This window comes from Lepidochelys kempii, chromosome 6 (genome assembly GCF_965140285.1).
Source record: "Lepidochelys kempii isolate rLepKem1 chromosome 6, rLepKem1.hap1, whole genome shotgun sequence".
Taxonomy (NCBI): Eukaryota; Metazoa; Chordata; order Testudines; family Cheloniidae; genus Lepidochelys; species Lepidochelys kempii.
The window spans coordinates 15,756,526-15,774,829 of NC_136385.1; the positions used below are offsets into that span (position 1 = coordinate 15,756,526).

The 18,304-nt window shown below is 52.2% G+C and overlaps 1 protein-coding gene across 1 annotated transcript; it reads left to right on the forward strand.

Annotated features, from left to right (window-relative positions):
* The first annotated feature begins 232 nt into the window (after positions 1-232).
* On the forward strand, positions 233-12,518 carry LOC140913264 (zona pellucida sperm-binding protein 1). The gene is made up of 14 exons (XM_073349344.2): positions 233-264; positions 1,201-1,445; positions 3,206-3,327; positions 3,497-3,631; positions 3,878-4,358; positions 5,570-5,713; positions 6,533-6,717; positions 6,804-6,901; positions 9,703-9,830; positions 9,924-10,113; positions 10,202-10,352; positions 10,564-10,648; positions 11,684-11,809; positions 12,379-12,518. Exons 1-14 carry the CDS (start codon positions 233-235, stop codon positions 12,516-12,518), a joined length of 2,262 nt encoding a protein of 753 aa, XP_073205445.2.
* Positions 12,519-18,304: the final 5,786 nt, after the last annotated feature.

Genomic DNA, 18,304 nt, shown 5'->3' on the forward strand with positions numbered 1-18,304 from the left:
CGCAGCACTGGGTGGGTGGGCTGCTCCCCAGCACCAGACCATTGGGTGGGCGTCGGGCAGCCCTCCTTTTCCCCCCAGCCCTGGAGAACTGGGTGGTGCGGCCCCAGCCACCCCAAGTCCTAGCCGCCCTAGCCCCAGCCCCAGCCCAGCAGGCTTCCCGGAAGAGGAGCAGGCTGCTTGCCTGGGCTGGGGCCAACTACCAGCAGCAGAAGGAGGGGGCCTTGGGCGGAGCATGGGCAGGGCCACGCGGGGCTCTTTGCGGAGGTACAGCCTCCCCAGGCTATTGTACGCATCGTCCATGGATTTGGCTGGCTCCAACTTCCAACCGCTGGATCTTGTTCTACCCTTCTCCACTCGATTAAAGAGCCCTTTAATAGCCAGTCTTTTCGCCCTATGAATGTACTTGGGCACTGTACTTGAGCTACTTCTTGATCTCCTTTTCGATAACCTAAACTGACTGAGCACTGAGAATCTCTTGCTAGCCGGCACTTCTTTCAGCCGGCAAATTGCATTTGTGACTCTTCTCTGTATCCACTCCAGTTTTTCAATAACCTAATCCCACAGAACAAGAAAGAAAAAGGCCTCATTCAATACCATGGCCACCTACACACTGACTCGACCTTGTGCCTGCCCGCCCGCTTCGAATCATAGAATATCAGGCTTGGAAGGGACCTCAAGAGGTCATTTAGTCCAACCCCCTGCTCAGAGCAGGACCAATCCCCAACTAAATCATCCGATCCCAGAAGGATACACTGACTAGACCCCTCGATTCCAGGCAACTTGGCCTTCTGATTTTTGGGGCACTTGGGGTGTGCTTGAGCCCTGTTTTTATGCTTTTCTCTGCAACTGTGCGGGCAAGAAACTTATTTTTCTTTTGAATGCACACTGAGGTTCTCAGCTAGTTCCTTGTTTCCAGGAGATGGGGCTTGAAATAAAACATCAGTTACCATGGGACTTGCAATAAAATCCTGAGAGCTGGCAACACTGAAAAGGTAGCGTAACAGGAGGCTTCAATGGGAGGGGGGTCTTAGGGCTGAAGGGTTCGATGGTTATGTTTCCCTTTCACCCTGAGCTTTGCACTTTTCATCCGGCCCCTCCCCACCACCAGGCAGCTCCCCAGGTGCTGCCTCTCTGCTCATCTGATTCACACCCCGCCCCCTCCCCACCACTCACTCACCCTACAAAGCCCCGCTCCCACAGCCTCTCCCCTTATGAGAAGTGGCTGCTAGACAGGGCTTCTTTCTTAGCATCTTCAGCCATGGGGCTGGCCTGTAGGTATTTTGTGGGCTTAGTGCTGCTCTGGTCCCTAAGGATAGCCCTTGGGCAGGGGGACTTCCACAGGATCAGTTTCTCTGTCTTGCAACATGAGTATGACTGTGGAGACTATGGGATGCAGCTGCTGGTCTTTCCCAGCCAGGGCCGCACCGTCCGCTTCAAAGTTGTGGGTAAGTAGCTGCCTGGCTGCTTCATAAGAAAGCTAAGAAGCCTCCTGCTCGTCTGCCCTCTTAGACATGCAGGCGGGTTTTATGGGTCTCTTGTGGAAACCTCTTACTTCTACAGTATGTAATGAGAGCTTTAGGAAGGGAACAAGAAGGTCCTACTCTAGTGCTTTTTGGTGGCCTGGCTGTTGCCCTCAAATCTTGAGTGCCCTGGTCTCCTGAAGTGAGAGTCTGTGGCTTCTGTCCCCTGGAGAAAAGACTGGAGATAGCCCTAACCGTTGAATCCAGGTAGCAAAGTCTTTCCTCACAACAGCCTGCTGACCGTGACCCACAAAATAGCAGAGGGTAAAGAGGGAACCCTGCTGGGGGGAGACTGTAAAAGGACATACCAAAATGTGGCTGGGTATCCCAAGCTCTGGTGTAATTCGGCCCTTTGAGCTCCAGACACCTGGATCCTGCGCCCTCTGTGGGCGATCACCTCCCTGTTGTCATGCCCAAGCATGGGATGGGATGGCCTGGCCTGGCCTGGCCTGGCTCGGCCACTCTCAGCCCTCCTTGTTAGGGGGTTTATTCCTTCACCCACTTACTTCCCTGGTCCTTCTCGCATGAACAGAGAGCAACAATACCCGAAGTCCAAAGATGCAAACAATTCGAAGTTTATTGGGGGGAACTTCCAGCAAGCATGATTGCAGTTTCCTTCCTTAGTGTCCTCCTTCCCAGCTCTGACACCACAGAGCCTTACACCTGTGTCCCTGTTCCCATTCCTGCCCATAGCCAGACATTATTCCAATTTCCTTACCCCCATTCCCTGTTCCCATTTCCCCCTTTAACAAAACATGATTCCAATTTCCGCACCCCTGTTCCCATCCCCTCCCACCCACGCCCACTCACTTCCTTATTGACTACAGATTATATAGTCAAACTTGAGTTCTGCTTAGCTATACCTTAACCAATCATTTTCCTGAAATGTAACTAACCAATCCTAACATATTGGTACATGATTATGTGCCCAATTATATCCCACCACCTTAATGAGTTTACACCCAGCAAAATTAATTATACAGCAGACAGAAACCATCACAGAACCAGACAGAGATTATACAGACAGACAAACAATAGGAAAGTGGGAACTATAAATGACCAAAAACAATACAGAAGTGAGGATTTCACATCCCAGCTATTGATGAGTGAGTGCTTGCCAGACAGGATGCTATCAAACTAAGTTTCCTTTTACATTTTCTAGGCACTTCCCTTTCTCTGGAGGTGATAGGAATACAATCCTGTCCTGATAGTGCCTAACAGCCCAATAGCACCTTATTTCAATGTGACTAGTTTGGAACGTGAGGATGTGACCCTTCGCTTCCCAGCTTATGGCTGCCTCTGTTGCTTAGCCAAAGGCCTTAGCCTAAGAACAGGGCCTCAGACTGTCACAGTAAGAGAAGACCCTTACACCAGCAGACAGTGATTTTGATTCTTTCTCTTATACCTCTAGAACTAGCCAAGTGATAAGAATACACCTAAATTCTGAGAGTATAGGCCTTGACAGACAGGCCTGAATATCTATATCCTAACACTCCTGGCTCTAGGTCAGACTTGGTAAATGACGGCCGTCCTGTATCTTTGGAGCTGCTTCCCACCATGCTAAACTCCACTTCACTGAAGGATGTGACAAACCACTGTCGCTGTTCCAAACATGGCTACTTGGCTAAGCTTCATCAAGGGCTTTAACTCTTCCTTACCCACGACCTGTATGACTCTCTCCACAGATGAGTTTGGGACACCCTTCGAAGTTACCAACTGCTCCATTTGTCTCCATTGGGTCACATCTGGCGAGCAAGGAGCGATGATCTTCTCAGCTGGCTACAATGGCTGTCATGTGCAGAAGAAGGTGAGGGGGGTTGGCACGCCTCACCCCAGTGTACCTGAGCAACAACAGAAGCTGGAGATGGGTCCATACCTGCAGTCACAGCAGCCTGTGCAGCTGGGGGGCGCTGCGCTTAGCGCCTACAGAGTCTGTTAGGCCACAATACTGACTGATTGGTGTCTCTTCATTGCAGGATGGGCGTAACCACCTGCAAGTCCGAGTGGAGGAACTGCTGAGCGCCAGGGCCGTCGCTGCCACCTATGATGTGAACATGACCTGCCCCAAGCCCACTGAACGTGACTTAACCCCAGAGGAGACCATGCGCTACGTGCCCCAGCCGCAGCCGGGCCTGGTGCGCCCGGTGCCCCAGCCGCAGCCGGGCCTGGTGCGCCCGGTGCCCCAGCCGCAGCCGGGCCTGGTGCGCCCGGTGCCCCAGCCGCAGCCGGGCCTGGTGCGCCCGGTGCCCCAGCCGCAGCCGGGCCTGGTGCGCCCGGTGCCCCAGCCGCAGCCGGGCCTGGTGCGCCCGGTGCCCCAGCCGCAGCCGGGCCTGGTGCGCCCGGTGCCCCAGCCGCAGCCGGGCCTGGTGCGCCCGGTGCCCCAGCCGCAGCCGGGCCTGGTGCGCCCGGTGCCCCAGCCGCAGCCGGGCCTGGTGCGCCCGGTGCCCCAGCCGCAGCCGGGCCTGGTGCGCCCGGTGCCCCAGCCGCAGCCGGGCCTGGTGCGCCCGGTGCCCCAGCCGCAGCCGGGCCTGGTGCGCCCGGTGCCCCAGCCGCAGCCGGGCCTGGTGCGCCCGGTGCCCCAGCCGCAGCCGGGCCTGGTGCGCCCGGTGCCCCAGCCGCAGCCGGGCCTGGTGCGCCCGGTGCCCCAGCCGCAGCCGGGCCTGGTGCGCCCGGTGCCCCAGCCGCAGCCGGGCCTGGTGCGCCCGGTGCCCCAGCCGCAGCCGGGCCTGGTGCGCCCGGTGCCCCAGCCGCAGCCGGGCCTGGTGCGCCCGGTGCCCCAGCCGCAGCCGGGCCTGGTGCGCCCGGTGCCCCAAATATATCCTCCACCAAGCAACATAGGTGTGTGGGGGTGTCTGTGACCTCTAACTGGTTTGAGTGCATGTGGGTCCCCTCTAATGGAAGGTTTCATGCTCCACTCCTGACTCCTGTGGTGGCCTTCAGAGGAGCTGAAACTAGTCTCTTGCTTGTGGCTGCCATGTTAGAGCTGGTGTTGAAAGTGTTGTAAGCCATAATCAAAAATGAGATTCGTTTAGAAATCATGCTCTTCCCCCACCCGCCCCCAGTTTATTTGAAGGGGAAGGGGTGGCTATTTGCCTTCTGGTTTTTCAAAGTTTAGGGGGAAGGCACTTGCTTCCAAAGTCTGTGAGCTTCTTTGGCTCAAAATCCAGTCACACATGCACCAATGTGTCCTTGCGATTGGCTGCTCAGAGGGGCTTCCCCTGTTCCTCCAGTATCCCAGGGTTTGGGATCTGATGTTGTATCCCTTCGTATCTCACCCCCACATCTGTTTGCAATCTGTCTCCTTCACCCCCCATGTGTCTCTCACAGGCTCTTCACAGCTCTTAGTCCCTCCCTCTCCTAGAGTCCTGTCTAGGCCTCCCCCTAAACCAGAGTGGCATCCACTTTGCCTGTAGGTACAGCTTCAGTCTCATGAAAGAAATTCGCAGCCATGTTTATGAGGGACACTTTCCTCTGATCGGCTATGGGGAAATGGTGGCCAACCTGCTAGCTTCTGCCCCATCGTCCGTAAAGGGAGATGGTGACTTCAATAAAGGAAAAATTCATAGAGCAGGCGTCTGCTCACTATTTCATGAGATGGCTAGAGAAACCCACCTCAGAACTGCTAAGTGATAAATTACAGTTGACCACACTGCTGGCTGTGTTGAGGGGGCTGTAGGGTGCAGGTGGGGGCTCTCCTCTGACACAGCAGCAGATCAGGAGCCTGAATTTCCAAGTGACATGTTAAGCCTGCTATCAGAGAAGGGCAACATGCTACATCTGGAGGACAGGGGTGGGGATCTGAGCACAATGCTGTCTGAGGTGGTATGTGGTTTGGGGTTATGGTTGTGGGGGGCAGGGTGAGCTGGGATGGAGGACCACTGTGGGAGCTCTTGCAGCCCTTTGGGGAAGGGGAGGAGGGTTGGACTGGTGTTGAGGTCAGCCACTTGTCCAGAGGTCACTACAGATCTTAAAAAGTCTCTGGGGAAGGGTCTCTCGTGATCTCTTTAGAGGCTCTCTAGCTCTCCTTAATCCACACCCTGCTGTTCTAGGGGCGCATCTCACAGAGGAGCAGTGCCGTGTGGTGGCTGGGAAGATGCCCTGTGCGGATGCCCCAGGCCAAGCTGCTTGCTTCCAGGCTGGCTGTTGTTATGATGAGACTGACCTCACCACTCCCTGCTACTTTGGCAACACAGGTGGGAGACCTGCCCTCATGTCAGGTTATGGAGCCTTTTGTCATCTCTGTCCTGGGAAGCTTGGTGACACACCGTACGTCTCAGATGAGTTTGGTCACCACCTACTAGCATGGTGAACTAGACTTGGATGCAATGTCTTTAACTCTCACCCTAGGCTGCAGCTGGCATCAGTTGTGTGCAAAGGGATTCTTCCTACATCACGGTCTCTCCTCAGTTGCCCAATGCCTGGCAGATCTTGAGAGCCAACACCAAATGTGTGGTGGCAGAGGAAGACCCATCAGACGGTACAGGCTGGTGCTCCATCATCAGATCGATGGATAACTTTGCCGGCTTGTGTCTCGTTCCTGCACAACATGAGCTGCAATCATGCTGTCTCAGACAAACCCACTTACCCCCATGGGGCTTCATTTGATAGATTCCAAAGCCAGAAGGGACCATTGTGATCATTAGTCTGTCTGATTTCCTGTATAACACAAGCTATAGGATTTCCCTGAAATAATTCCTCCAGCAGATCTCTTGGCAGACATCCAGTCTTGCCTTGTCAGTGATGGAGAATCCACCATGACCCTGGACAAACCATTCCAAGAGTTAACTACCCTCGCTCTCAGATCTACACCTTATTTAAATACTTAGACTGTAATCAAGTCACCCCTTAACCTTCTCTCTGTCTAAAGAGACAGAATTTGGTCACTACAAGGCCTGTTTTCTAATATTTCTCATGGCTCTTCTCCAATCTATCATCCTGAGTGTGGCATGGAACTCTTGCCCAATTCCTCTACCAGGAACATCTATACTTAATCCTGCTCCTTTGTGTTGCAGTCACTGTTCAGTGCCTCCTGGATGGTCACTTTGTTCTGGTGGTCTCCAGGGACATGTCTGATCACCCCATCATCCTGGAGAGTGTCCGGCTAGCCTATGCCCAGGCAGGGTGTGACCCCATCAGGATGACTGAGGCTTTTGTGATCTTCCGCTTCCCCCTCATGCAGTGCGGCACCACAGTCCAGGTGAGGGGACACCCACGGGAAGCCAGGGTGAGTGCTCTGCTCAGGGGTTTGGGGGACTAACCTGCCCCATGTCTCCACTCTTCCAGGTGATCCATGACAAACTGATCTATGAGAACCAGCTGATCTCTGGCATCGACATCCGGACTGGGCCGGACGGCTCCATCACCCGGGACAGCACCTTCATGTAAGTTGGCCTGCTCTGTTGACTAGCAAGGAAGTGATGGTGAGCAGTCTTCTGGCCTCACGCTTCCACTGTGGAAGGGCTGGGACAGCACCTTCATGTAAGTTGGCCTGCTCTGTTGACTAGCAAGGAAGTGATGGTGAGCAGTCTTCAGCCCTTCCGCAGTGGAAGCGTGAGGCCAGATCCTTTCCCCTGGCAAAGATCTGATCCATCAATTTTCCAGCAGCCTCTCCTGACCACCAAAGGACTTAGGGGATGTTCTACAGGTATGGATTCCCTGCAGTCACAGACATCCCCTTTTCTGAGTGGGGGAATGCACCTGATCCCTAATGGGGCATGGGGCAAAATCTTGCTTTGTGAAGGGAAGGACACTCTGTGCAGCTGACTGTCCAAGAGTCAGGGTTTTACGTTGTCTGATCAAATGCCAACATTGGTCAGCCTCACCTCAGTCCCTGGAAAAATCCTGCAGCAGGTTGTCAAGGAATCCATTCTGAAGCACTCGGAGGAGAGGAAGGTGATCAGGACCAGCCAAAATGAATTCACCAAGGGCAAGTCGTGCCTGACCAACCTGATTGCTTTTTATGATGAGAACTGGCTCTGCGCATGTGGGGAAAGCGGTGGACATGATATACCTTGACTCTAACAAAGTTTGTTACAGTCTCCCACAGTGTTCTTGACAGCAAGTTAAAGAAGTAGGGGCTGGATGAATGAATTAAAGGTGGCTCGAAAGCTGGCTAGATCATCAAGGTCAACGGGTAGCAATCAACAGCTCTGTCTAGTTGGCAGCTGGTATCAAGCGGCATGCCCCAGGCGTCTGTCCTGGGGTTGGTTTTGTTCATTATCATTAATGATCTGGATGATGGGATGGCTTGCTGAGGGTGTAAGTTAATGGATAACACTAAGTTGGGGGGAGAGATCTAGAAAAATTGAAAATTGGGCTAAAAGAAATCTGAGCTTCAATAAGGACGAGTGCAGAGTCCTGCACTTAGGAGGGAAGAATCCCATTCACTGGTACAGGCTGGGGACCGACTGGCTAAGCAGCAGTTCTACAGACAAGGACCTGGGGATTACAGTGTACGAGCAGCTGGCTACGAATGAATAGTGGGCCCTTCTTGCCAAGAAAGCTACTGGTATATTGGGGTGCATTAGTAGGAGCATTGCCAGCAGATGGAGGGAAGTGATTCCCCTCTCACCAGCAGTGGTGAAGCCCATCCGGAGTACTGTGTCCAGTTTTGGGCCCTCACCAACAGAAAGGATGTGGAAAAATTTGGAGATTGCCCAGCAGAGGGCAACAAAAATGATTAGGGGGCTGGGGCACATAATTTATGAGGAGAGGCTGAGGGACCTGGGCTTATTTAGTCTGCAGAAGAGACAAGTGAGGGGGGATTTGATAGCAGCCTTCAACTACCTGAAGGGGTTCCAAGGAGGATGGAGCTTGGCTGTTCTCGGTGATGGCAGATGACCGAACAAGGAGCAATGGTCTCAAGCTGCAGTGGTGGAGGTCTAGGATGGCTATTGGGGACGGGACTATCCCTCTAGGAGGGTGGTGAAGCACTGGAATGGGTTACCTAGGGAAGTGGCAGAATCTCCATCCTTAGAGGTTCTGAATACCTGGCTTGACCAAGCCCTGGCTGGGATGATTTAGTTGGGGTTGGTCCCGCTTTGAGCAGCAGGTTGGACTAGCTGACCACCTGAGGGCTCTTCCAATCCTAATCTTATGATTGTAAATGCCACTTGCTGTGCGATCTCCAATGACAAGTAGGCACAGCCAGCCTGACCCGAGAAGGGCTCCATGGGGCCACCCTGAGGGACTAATAACTCCCTACAGGGTTGGTAGAAAGAAAGCTTGATGTAGGGACTGTTGCCCCCTTACTAACATTCAGTGAGGTGTACTGGTTGGCTAGCTCCCAGTACTAAAAGGGGAAGGATCTCTGGGAAATCAGGACCCTGAGAGTGACAGTCCCCAGGAACAATGGGGAGAGGCCAATGCTCCAGGTCAGCCTGACTGACAGGGTGGGCAGGCTAATCAGAGTCAGGAGGCCAGGGAGGTCCTGTCCTCCGTGTGAGCTGGATTTGCCTGGGTCACAGAGTCAGGTCATGTGTTTCCTTTAACCTTTCCCATGTTTCCTTCTTTCTAAAATAGTTGATTAGATAACTTCCATACAAGGTAAAGCAAATGCAATGCTCATGGTTCAGAAGTGCCCAGTGCAGAGAGTACACCGGAGTGGGGACACCCTAGCCCCAGTCCTAGGTGACCACAGCAGGGTTGGGGGTCGAGCCCCCTCTCCCCCCCCTCCCCCCAAGAATCCTGGGCCTAGCCTTGTTGGGGTTACGAGAACTCTGCCAGACAGGAGAGTGGAGGGGAGCCCTGAAGGGCAGGGAGGCCACTGGATAAAGGAAGTGGGAGCGAGGACTCGGATCCTTTCGCTAGCCCACTTCACCGGGGTAGTGCAGAAGCCAGGAAAGTTCCCCACAAGAGCAGGACTATTCCCCTGCTTACATTGAGAATGCTGCCAAAAGAGATGTGAGGACAAGTAAGCAGGTGCTTCTAGCCTGTCTGAGAAGGCCCCCATGTGGCCGTGCTCAGACACTCCTGCTGAGTCCCTGAGTTGGAGGGAAGAACATCTGAGTTGCTAAAAGGGTTGATCCACTAGCATCCTTGGATGTCTCCCATCCAAGTACTGATAGGGCCTGATCCTGCTTGTCTCGAGCACTAATAAGGTCACTGCCAGACACCACGTGGCCTCAAGCTGAAGTCACAGAGCATCAGCCCCTGTCTCCTCCCTCTGCTCTCTCCTGTGCAGCCTCCATGCTCGCTGCATCTACAATGCCAGTGACTTTCTGCCAGTCCAGGTCGAGGTCTTCTTGCCCCCCACACCTGCTCCAGTCACCCAGGCAGGACCCCTCCGGCTTGAGCTGCGCATCGCCACAGGTAGGTGACCCCTCACTCCAGCACGGAGATCCCATCCCCCTGAAGGACCACAGGTGTCTCAGCTCTGCTCTCCTCCTACCCTCTCCCCCACAGACCCGAGCTACAGATCCTATCTCTCAGAGAGAGACTACCCTGTGGTGAAGGTGCTCAGGGACCCTGTCTACATGGAGGTTCGCATCCTGCACAGAACAGACCCGTCCCTGGTTCTGGTTCTGCACCAGTGCTGGGCCACCCCAAGCGCTAACCCCCTGCAGCAGCCGCAGTGGCCCATCCTGGTGGACGGGTGAGTGGCTGGGATGGAGGGGGAGCATGGCTTGGGGAGGAGGAAGGCGGTTTCCTTGGTCCACCCTTCTCTCATGTCTTGCTCCCAGGTGCCCGTTCCTGGCAGACAACTACAGAACCCAGCTTGTGCCCGTGGGCCCTGCCTCATCTGAGCTGCCCTTCCCGACTCACCACCAGCGCTTCGTCCTCTCCACTTTTGCCTTTGTGGACTCCGCCTCCCAGGTGGCACTTGAGGGAGAGGTGAGAAGGGGCCCACATATAAAGCGGGTGAGGAGGGGGAAGTCGGAGTGCAGGGGCAGGAGCTCCTATTTTAGTCAGGTCCTGACCTCCTCAGTCTCTGCTGAGGCGCTGCACATGCAGAACCAAACCGATAGCTGTGGATCTACTTCCTGCCTCCTACCAGCACTGGCCAGTCACTCACTAACTCCATTCTCACTTGTGTGGATTTTAGGTGTACATTTACTGTAGCGCCTCAGCTTGCTACCCCTCCCGGCTGGAGCCCTGCAGGACCCTGTGCCCATCAGGAGCTGCTACAAGTAAGTCGGAGTGGTCTGAAATCCATGTGGGTTTCTACAAGCTCCCATCCCAAATACCAGAGGACTCATAGTGAACAGAGATCTGCCTGTCCTGCTATATCAGAGGTGGGCAAACTACCACCCACAGGACCATCCTGCCCAGCCCCTGAGTTCCCGGCCGGGGAGGCAAGCCCCCAGCCCCTCCTGTGCTGTCCCTCTCCCTCGCAGCCTCAGCACGCCTCCAGCACTCTGCTCCGGTAGGAGCTGTGAGCTCCCACTGCTCTGAGCAGCATCATAAGGGGGTTGGGATTGGAGAAGGGGCAGAGGGTGTCAGGGGGCAGTCGGGACAGGGGCTGGTTGGATTGGGCAGAGGTTCGGGGGGGCAGTCAGGGGGCATTGGATAGTCATTGGAGTCCAGCAGGGGCTGTCAGGGAGCGGGGGGTTGGATAGGGGTGTGGTCCCATTGGGCAGTTAGGGGCAGGGGTCCTGGGAGGGGGCAGTCAGGAGACAAGGAGTTGGGGGGCAGAGGGGGTTTCTGAGGTGGGCAGTCGGGGGGCAGGAATTGGGAGGGAGCCAGGCTCTTTGGGGAGGCACAGCCTTCCCTACCTGGCCCTCCATATAGTTTTACAGTGCTAATGTGGCCCTCAGGCCAAAAAGTTTGCCCAGCCCTGTGCTATACACTGACTGCAAGGCGTTCAGCCCAGCTCGTTATGTACCTCTACCATGTCCTGTAGCGCTAGCTAGGGTATGATGGGCTAACACGAAGAGGTAAATGGCCTAATCTCCTACAACTGCCCTATGTAGGAGACAATACTAGAAATTGCCTCTGGAGAGTGGAGTGTCTGCTGCTCCTGATGAAATGGCCTTTCTTCCCAACTTCTCCCACACTTCAAATAAGCAATTCAGGAAGATCTAATACCTGGTACCACAACCTGTCAGGAGGCCTGTAAGGACTCATGGTTGAGTCCATGGTGACGCTGCATTTCATCACGATGGGCCCTCTGGTTGTGAGTGCGCTGGACAGACAGCTCCCTAACTCTCCATTCCATCTGCCAGGAGGCCGCCGGTTCCTGGATATCAACAATGGGACAGGAGAGCCCCAGGACCTGGTGAGTTCTCCTGGCCCTGTGATCTTCCAGGAGAGCCCTGAGCCGTGGAGAGAGCACGTCTATGAGAACAAGGGTGAGGTTTCTGTTAAACCCTAGTAGGACAACTGGCATCTTGCACAGTAACCTGGAATACAGCAAGTCAATGCTGTCTAGGGGGTTCTAATATAAATGTTCATGGGGGGAGGGGGGCTACATGCAGAAGTCACTCCTTGATGATCCATATGTAAGCTAATGCTGGCTGACACCATACCTGTGAGTGCTTCCTATGAGTGGGCCAATGTTGGGTTATATCCTTATCCTATGGACATTCATAGGATGTCTCAAAAACCAGCAAACTTGGGGGAAGCGGGGGGGACACTATGGCACCTCAATGGTGACTTGTATGCCCTGAGCCTCTGTGGCACTCAATGCACTGGGGCTAGCATTGCCTCTGCCCTCTATTGGATGGCTATCAATGGGATGGTGGTGCTGGCTCACAGTCTAAAAAGTGAGTTGACAATTCAAGTATCTTTCTGATGAAGGCTGGCCTAAGTGGTAGGGGGAGCACCACTGGGGCAGGGAAGTCTAGGTGTCATCTCCACACTTTAGACCCTACAGAAATCTGGATTGTCTTAACCTCTCCTCCTCCTCCTCCTCCTTCAGACCCTGTCTCCAGACTAGACCTGACCCTGGTGCTTCTGGCCATGCTTTCATTGGTGGCTGTGGCTTCTCTCGTTACTGTGACACTACTCCATAGGAGAAGCAGCTGGATGACAAGGTCCCAAATCTTCCATGGCAGATGACTGTAAAATAAGGGAGAGGAGCAGAAATAAAATCTCTGGAGTGCACTAATGTCTTGTGGTAGCGTGTGTCCCTCTGGGGGAGGGAACAGCAGTTGTTGAGGCCAGGGGTCTGCTACTAGCCTTGTAGCTCTTCCCCATTCAGCAGCAGAACAGACCTCTCTGCAGGGATAGACACCAGAATAGGATGTGGCATAGAGGACAGGAAGAAGACTGCAAGCTAGCACTAGACAAGGTAAATCAAATGGCTTTCTCTCACTCCTGGGGTCCTATCTGGGGGGAGAGGAAGCCACTCAGCCGAACTAGAGACTTTTTGATTAACTTTACTGTGAATAGCTGGATTCTAACTCCCCTGGGCACGCAATAAGAACTACTGGCGCTTGCCAGTCTCACATGAAGTCCATGTGAGCCAGCTGGGGGACAAGCCTAAGTCTGGTAACTAGAAACCCTTGTGTCTTCTGTGGGGGCTCTGGCCAGCCCCTAGCTGGCAGGAGGTGGAGAAGATTTCCCTATTGTGTTAGTGACTGGGAAACCTGATGCTTCAAGACCTTAAGCATCCTCCCTGACAGCTGGGATCTGCCCCATAACTGGTATCTCCTGCTTCTTGACCCTTAAGCTATATCTCTGGGGCACTCCAAAGCATGGCTGTAGTGCGCACACACAGACCCAAGTGAGCTAGCTTTCATCAAGCTAGTTGAAATAACGGTAGTGGAAGCGTTTCAGAGGAACAGCCGTGTTAGTCTGTATTCGCAAAAAGAAAAGGAGTACTTGTGGCACCTTAGAGACTAACCAATTTATTTGAGCATGAGCTTTCGTGAGCTACAGCTCACTTCATCAGATGTTTACCGTGGAAACTGCAGCAGACTTTATATACACACAGAAATCATGAAACAATACCTCCTCCCACCCCACTGTCCTGCTGGTAATAGCTTATCTAAAGTGATCAACAGGTGGCCTATACAAGACTAGCTGGGACTCTGGGTCGTACTCCAGTGGGTAGCCTGTGCTGCTGTTGCTCTACTGCTTGATCTGGCTAGGCCAAAGCTACCTCGGCTACATCTACGCACTCACCTCTGTCTACACGGCAATCTACCCTTCTCCATTGGCATTAGTTTCCTTCCATCTCGCCTGGGGAAACTACAGCCCTCCAGCTCCTCTCCAAATCCCCTTCCAACAGCTAAAATCCTCTCTCCCACTGCTCCTACCACATCAACACCCTCCACCTACTGTAGAACCCACAGGGACTGTCACGCTAACTTGGTGTAACTGTTCTAACCCCTCTAGGGTAGCCTACTGTGGGACCGGATCCTGCAGACACTTAATGTGCATGTGGTAATGACTTCATGGGGACTTCACGCATGCATGGAGTTAAGCACGGGCTGAGGGCTGGCCAAGCAACACAAACGGTTCATTAAATGTCAATGTTCATCCTGCAGTAGGCAAAACCAATGCCTCAAAACCCTTCATGGAAATGCATGGGCACTTGCCTGAGATCTAGGAGACATGGGTTTGAGTCCCTGCTCTGCCTGACTGGGTGCACCTGTGTACTCCTGCCTCCCAAAATGGAGTGTTGCAAGGTCAGAGTCTTGGACTGTAAGAAGATGGCAGCAGGGATCATGCTTTTTGTTACTTTCTGCAAAAAGCATTGTGTGATGGCTTGGCACAATAATGAATGGAAGCCTGGTGGTTTATAGGCACAAGGCAATGAATTTGCCATTTGCTAAAATTTCAAAGTAGCATAAAGATCGTGCTGTAGTTGTAAAGGCCATTGCTTCTGTGCTTAAATCATGTACTTGAGGACTAACCATGAGAAGAGAATTATTGCTGAAAGCTGGGCACTATCTCCTAGAAGCAACAGAGAAGGCGAAAGACTTGGGTTTATTGCTTGATCACAGGATGACTCTGAGATTTCACTCTGATGCAGCTGGGAACAAGGCTCACCCAGTCATGGGATACTCGGGTGAGGTATTTCCAGTAGAGACCGGGAAGTGCTAGTACCATTATACAAGGCACTGGTGAGACCTCATCTGGAATACTGTGTGCGATTCTGGTCTCCCATGTGTAAGATGAATTCAAACTGGACCAGATATGGAGAAGGGCTACTAGGATGTCCAGAGAAATGGATAACCCTGTTAGGATATAGATATTCAGGCCTGTCTGCAAAGGCCTGTACTTTAAGAATTTAGGTGTATTCTTATCACTAAGCTAGTTAGAGTGATTTTGATGCTCTCTTTTATACCTCTGTCTGCCAGTGTAAGGTCCTTCTCTTACTGTGACAATCTGAGGCCCTGTTCTTAGGCCAAGGCCTCTGGCAAAGCAGCCATAAGCTGGGAAGCAACCAGTCACATCCTCACATTCCAAACTAGTCACCTTGAAATAAGGTGCTATTGGGCCTAGCAAATGTAAAAGGAAACTTAGTTTGATAGCATCCTGCCTGGCAAGAACTATTGTTTGTCTGTATAATCTCTGTCTGGTTCTGTGATTGTTTCTGTCTGCTGTATAATTAATTTTGCTGGGGGTCAACTACTTAAGGTGGTGGGATATAATTGGTTGGCTAATCATGTACCAATATGTTAGGATTGGGTAGTTAAATTTAAGTAAAATGATTGGTTAAGGTATAGCTAAGCAGAACTCAAGTTTGACTACATAGTCTGCAGTCAGGCGGGGGGAATGGGAGTAAGGAAATTGGAATCATGTTTGGCTAAGGGCAGGAACGGGACCCAGGTGTAAGGCTCTGTGGTGTCAGAGCTGGGAAGGAGGATACTAAGGAAGGGAACTGGAATCATGCTTACTGGAAGTTCCCCCCAATAAACATCCAATTGTTTGCACCTTTGGACTTTGGGTATTGTTGCTCGCTGTTCATGCGAGAAGGACCAGGGAAGTAAGTGGGTGAAGGAATAAGCCCCCTAACAAACCTCACTTAGGAGAGGAGACTGAAATACTTTCATTTAGCCTAACCAAAAGAAGGCTGAGGAGAGAGAGAGATGACTGCTCTCTCTAACTGCATCAGAGGGATACAGAGGAATTAACAAAAGCGGCAATGTAGACACAAGAACAAATGGATATAAACTGGCCATAAACAAGTTTAGGCTTTAGATTCGACAAAAGCTCCTCTTCATCAGAGGAGTGAGGTTCTGGAGCAACCTTTGAAAGGGAGTAGTTGGGGAGGGGGGGGGTAAAAAGCATAACTGGCCTCAAGACTGAGCTTCATCAGTTTATGAAGGGGATGGTAGGATGAGACTGCCTACAATGGCACACGGCTGATCTGTGACTGCTAGCTGCAAATCTCTCCAATGGCTGGTTACAGGACACTAGATGGGGAGGGATCTGAGTTACTCTAGAGAATTCTTTCTCCAAGGTATCTAGCTGGTGGGTCTTGCCCCCATGTTCAGGGTCTCACTGATCACCATTTTGGGGATTGGGAAGGAATTTCCCCCATGTCAGAGACCCTGTGGGTGGGAGTTTGCCATCCTCTCCAGCACAGGTTACGGGTCACTTGCAGGTTTAAGCTAATGTAAACGTGGGGGTTCTTTTTAGTTTTGTCTTTATATCATTATTTGAGGACATCACTAACTCAGACAGAGGTCATGGGTGTATTGCAGGAGTGGGTGGGTGAGGTTCTGTAGCCTGTAATGCGCAGGAGGTCAGACTAGATGACCATGATGGTCCCTTCTGGCCTTAAAGTCTGTGACAGAAAAGAGGGGGTTCACTGAAAGCTCAACAATGGCAGCGGACAGCCAACTATAAGCAATAACGCAACACTGGAGCTCCAAGTTGCATGCAACTGGATGTGTGCCTGTGTGCACATGAAAGACTTGGTATCATCTTGGCACAGAAGTAAGACACATGATTGCCTTAGGGTACCAGAAACAATCCACAGGGAGTGGTGTAAGCTACAATTTTTGCATTAGGATTGCCAGCACTGATCTGTGCCAGGATAGAACAATAGTAATAAGCTATTTCCTCCAACAACCCAATGGTGTATTTAAATGATGCAAAACTGGGGGTCAGTACTGGCTGATGGGCAGTGATGGTTGGGGGCAGTGTGCTTTCCAGGACTGCAGTTAGCTAAGCCTTCCCTCTCCAACTTTTAAATTTCCTGTTTGGTCACCATCAGCACAGTCCACCATCTCAAGAGACCACGCAGTCCCGGATTCGCAGACGAGCTCCAGCTTGATCCGAACAGGAGGTACTGGATATCATTGCATGTTAGGGAGACGAATCTCTTCTGGCACAACTATGTTCCAAAAAAAGGAACGCAAATACGTACATTAAACTCTCCACTGCCATGATGGAAAGAGGCTACTCCAGGGCCACAGAACAGTGTCGTACAAAAAATCAAGGAGCTGCAAGCTGAATTCTGCTGCCCGGCCGCATGTGATGGCTTACTCACACCAAAGTGGCAGGCACTTCAGTATGAGAGGCAAAATGAGACCTTGTACAGAAAGAACACGTGCTGTGTATTATGAATTGCCTGTTTCACTGAGAAACAGCATCCCCTTTGTTCTCTAAACTGTATCTTTTAAAAATACTACCCTTCCTTTTTCTTCTCCTGGAGCAGGTGCAAATGTTTCAATGCAGCCCCTATCTACTCCGTCCCAGAGGCTGGTCCAGATTAGAAGGTGGAAAATGAATGAACTCGGGACCACGATTGCTGAGCTCTTGCAGTCCTCCCGCATTGATAGGGCCCAGTTGAATGTATGGAGGCAAACAAATGCAGAGTCGTGTAAAGCGTTACATGAATATGAAGAGAGGAAGGACGTGGGCGATGACCATAGCATCCTGCCTGCTCTCAAGCTCATGGGGGAGCAAACTGACATGCTCCGCTGTATAGTGGATCCAATGCGGGAAAGGCAGCAAGACCACAGCCTGCCGCTGCAGCCCCTGAATAACCGCCCTCCCTCCTCCCCAAGTTCGATAGCCTCCTCACCTAAACACCCAAGTACATGGCCAGGGGGAGGCTGCGAGGACCAACACAGTCAACCCCAGAGGATTGCACAAGCAGCAGAAAGCTGGCATATCCTAAATTTTGATTTGGTTTCTGGACTAGTCCTTCCCTCCTCCTCGTCCACCCCCCTAACCCAATACCCCCCTCTAGCTTCTGATTTCTCTCAATGTTTTGTGCAACACCTAATAAAGAACGGTTTTTAAACAATTGTGACTTTATTTCCTTTTATATATATATATATGGGGGGGGAGGGTAGGTAACTTTAAGAGAAACAACAACTCCTCTCACAGCGTACCCGGGCCACTCATGAAACTGGCTTTCAAAGCTTCTCTGATCTGCAGCGGGCCCTGCTGCACTCTTCTAATCGCCCTGGTGTCTGGCTGTGTGAAACTGGCTGCCAGGCAAGTTGCCGCAACCTCCCACACCACCATAAATGTCTCCCCCTTACTCTCACAGATATTGTGGAGCACACATCAAGCAGCAATTACAATTGGAATATTGGTTGTGCTGAGATCTAACCGAGTCACTAAACTGCACCAGCGTGCTTTCAAACATCCAAATGCACATTCTACCACCTTTCTGCATTTGCTCAGCCTAGAGTTGAACTGCTCCTTACTATTGTTCAGGGTGCCTATGTACGGCTTCATGAGCCATGGCATTTAGGGGTAGTCTGGGTCCCCCAGGATAACTATAGGCATTTCAACATCCCCAATTAGTAATTTTCTGGTCTGGGAAGTAAGTTCCTTCCTGCAGCTGTTCAAACAGACCAGAGTTCCTCAAGATGTGAGCGTCATGCACCTTTCCAGGTCGTCCCACATTGATGTCGATGAAATGCAGCACC

Bases quoted from the DNA above. Each gene is read 5' to 3' on its own strand.
- LOC140913264 (XM_073349344.2), top strand. From the start codon at position 233: ATGGGCAGGGCCACGCGGGGCTCTTTGCGGAG. The intron at 6,718-6,803 runs GTGAGGGGACAC...CCACTCTTCCAG, and splicing joins AGTGCGGCACCACAGTCCAG to GTGATCCATGACAAACTGAT. The intron at 9,831-9,923 runs GTAGGTGACCCC...TCTCCCCCACAG, and splicing joins TGAGCTGCGCATCGCCACAG to ACCCGAGCTACAGATCCTAT.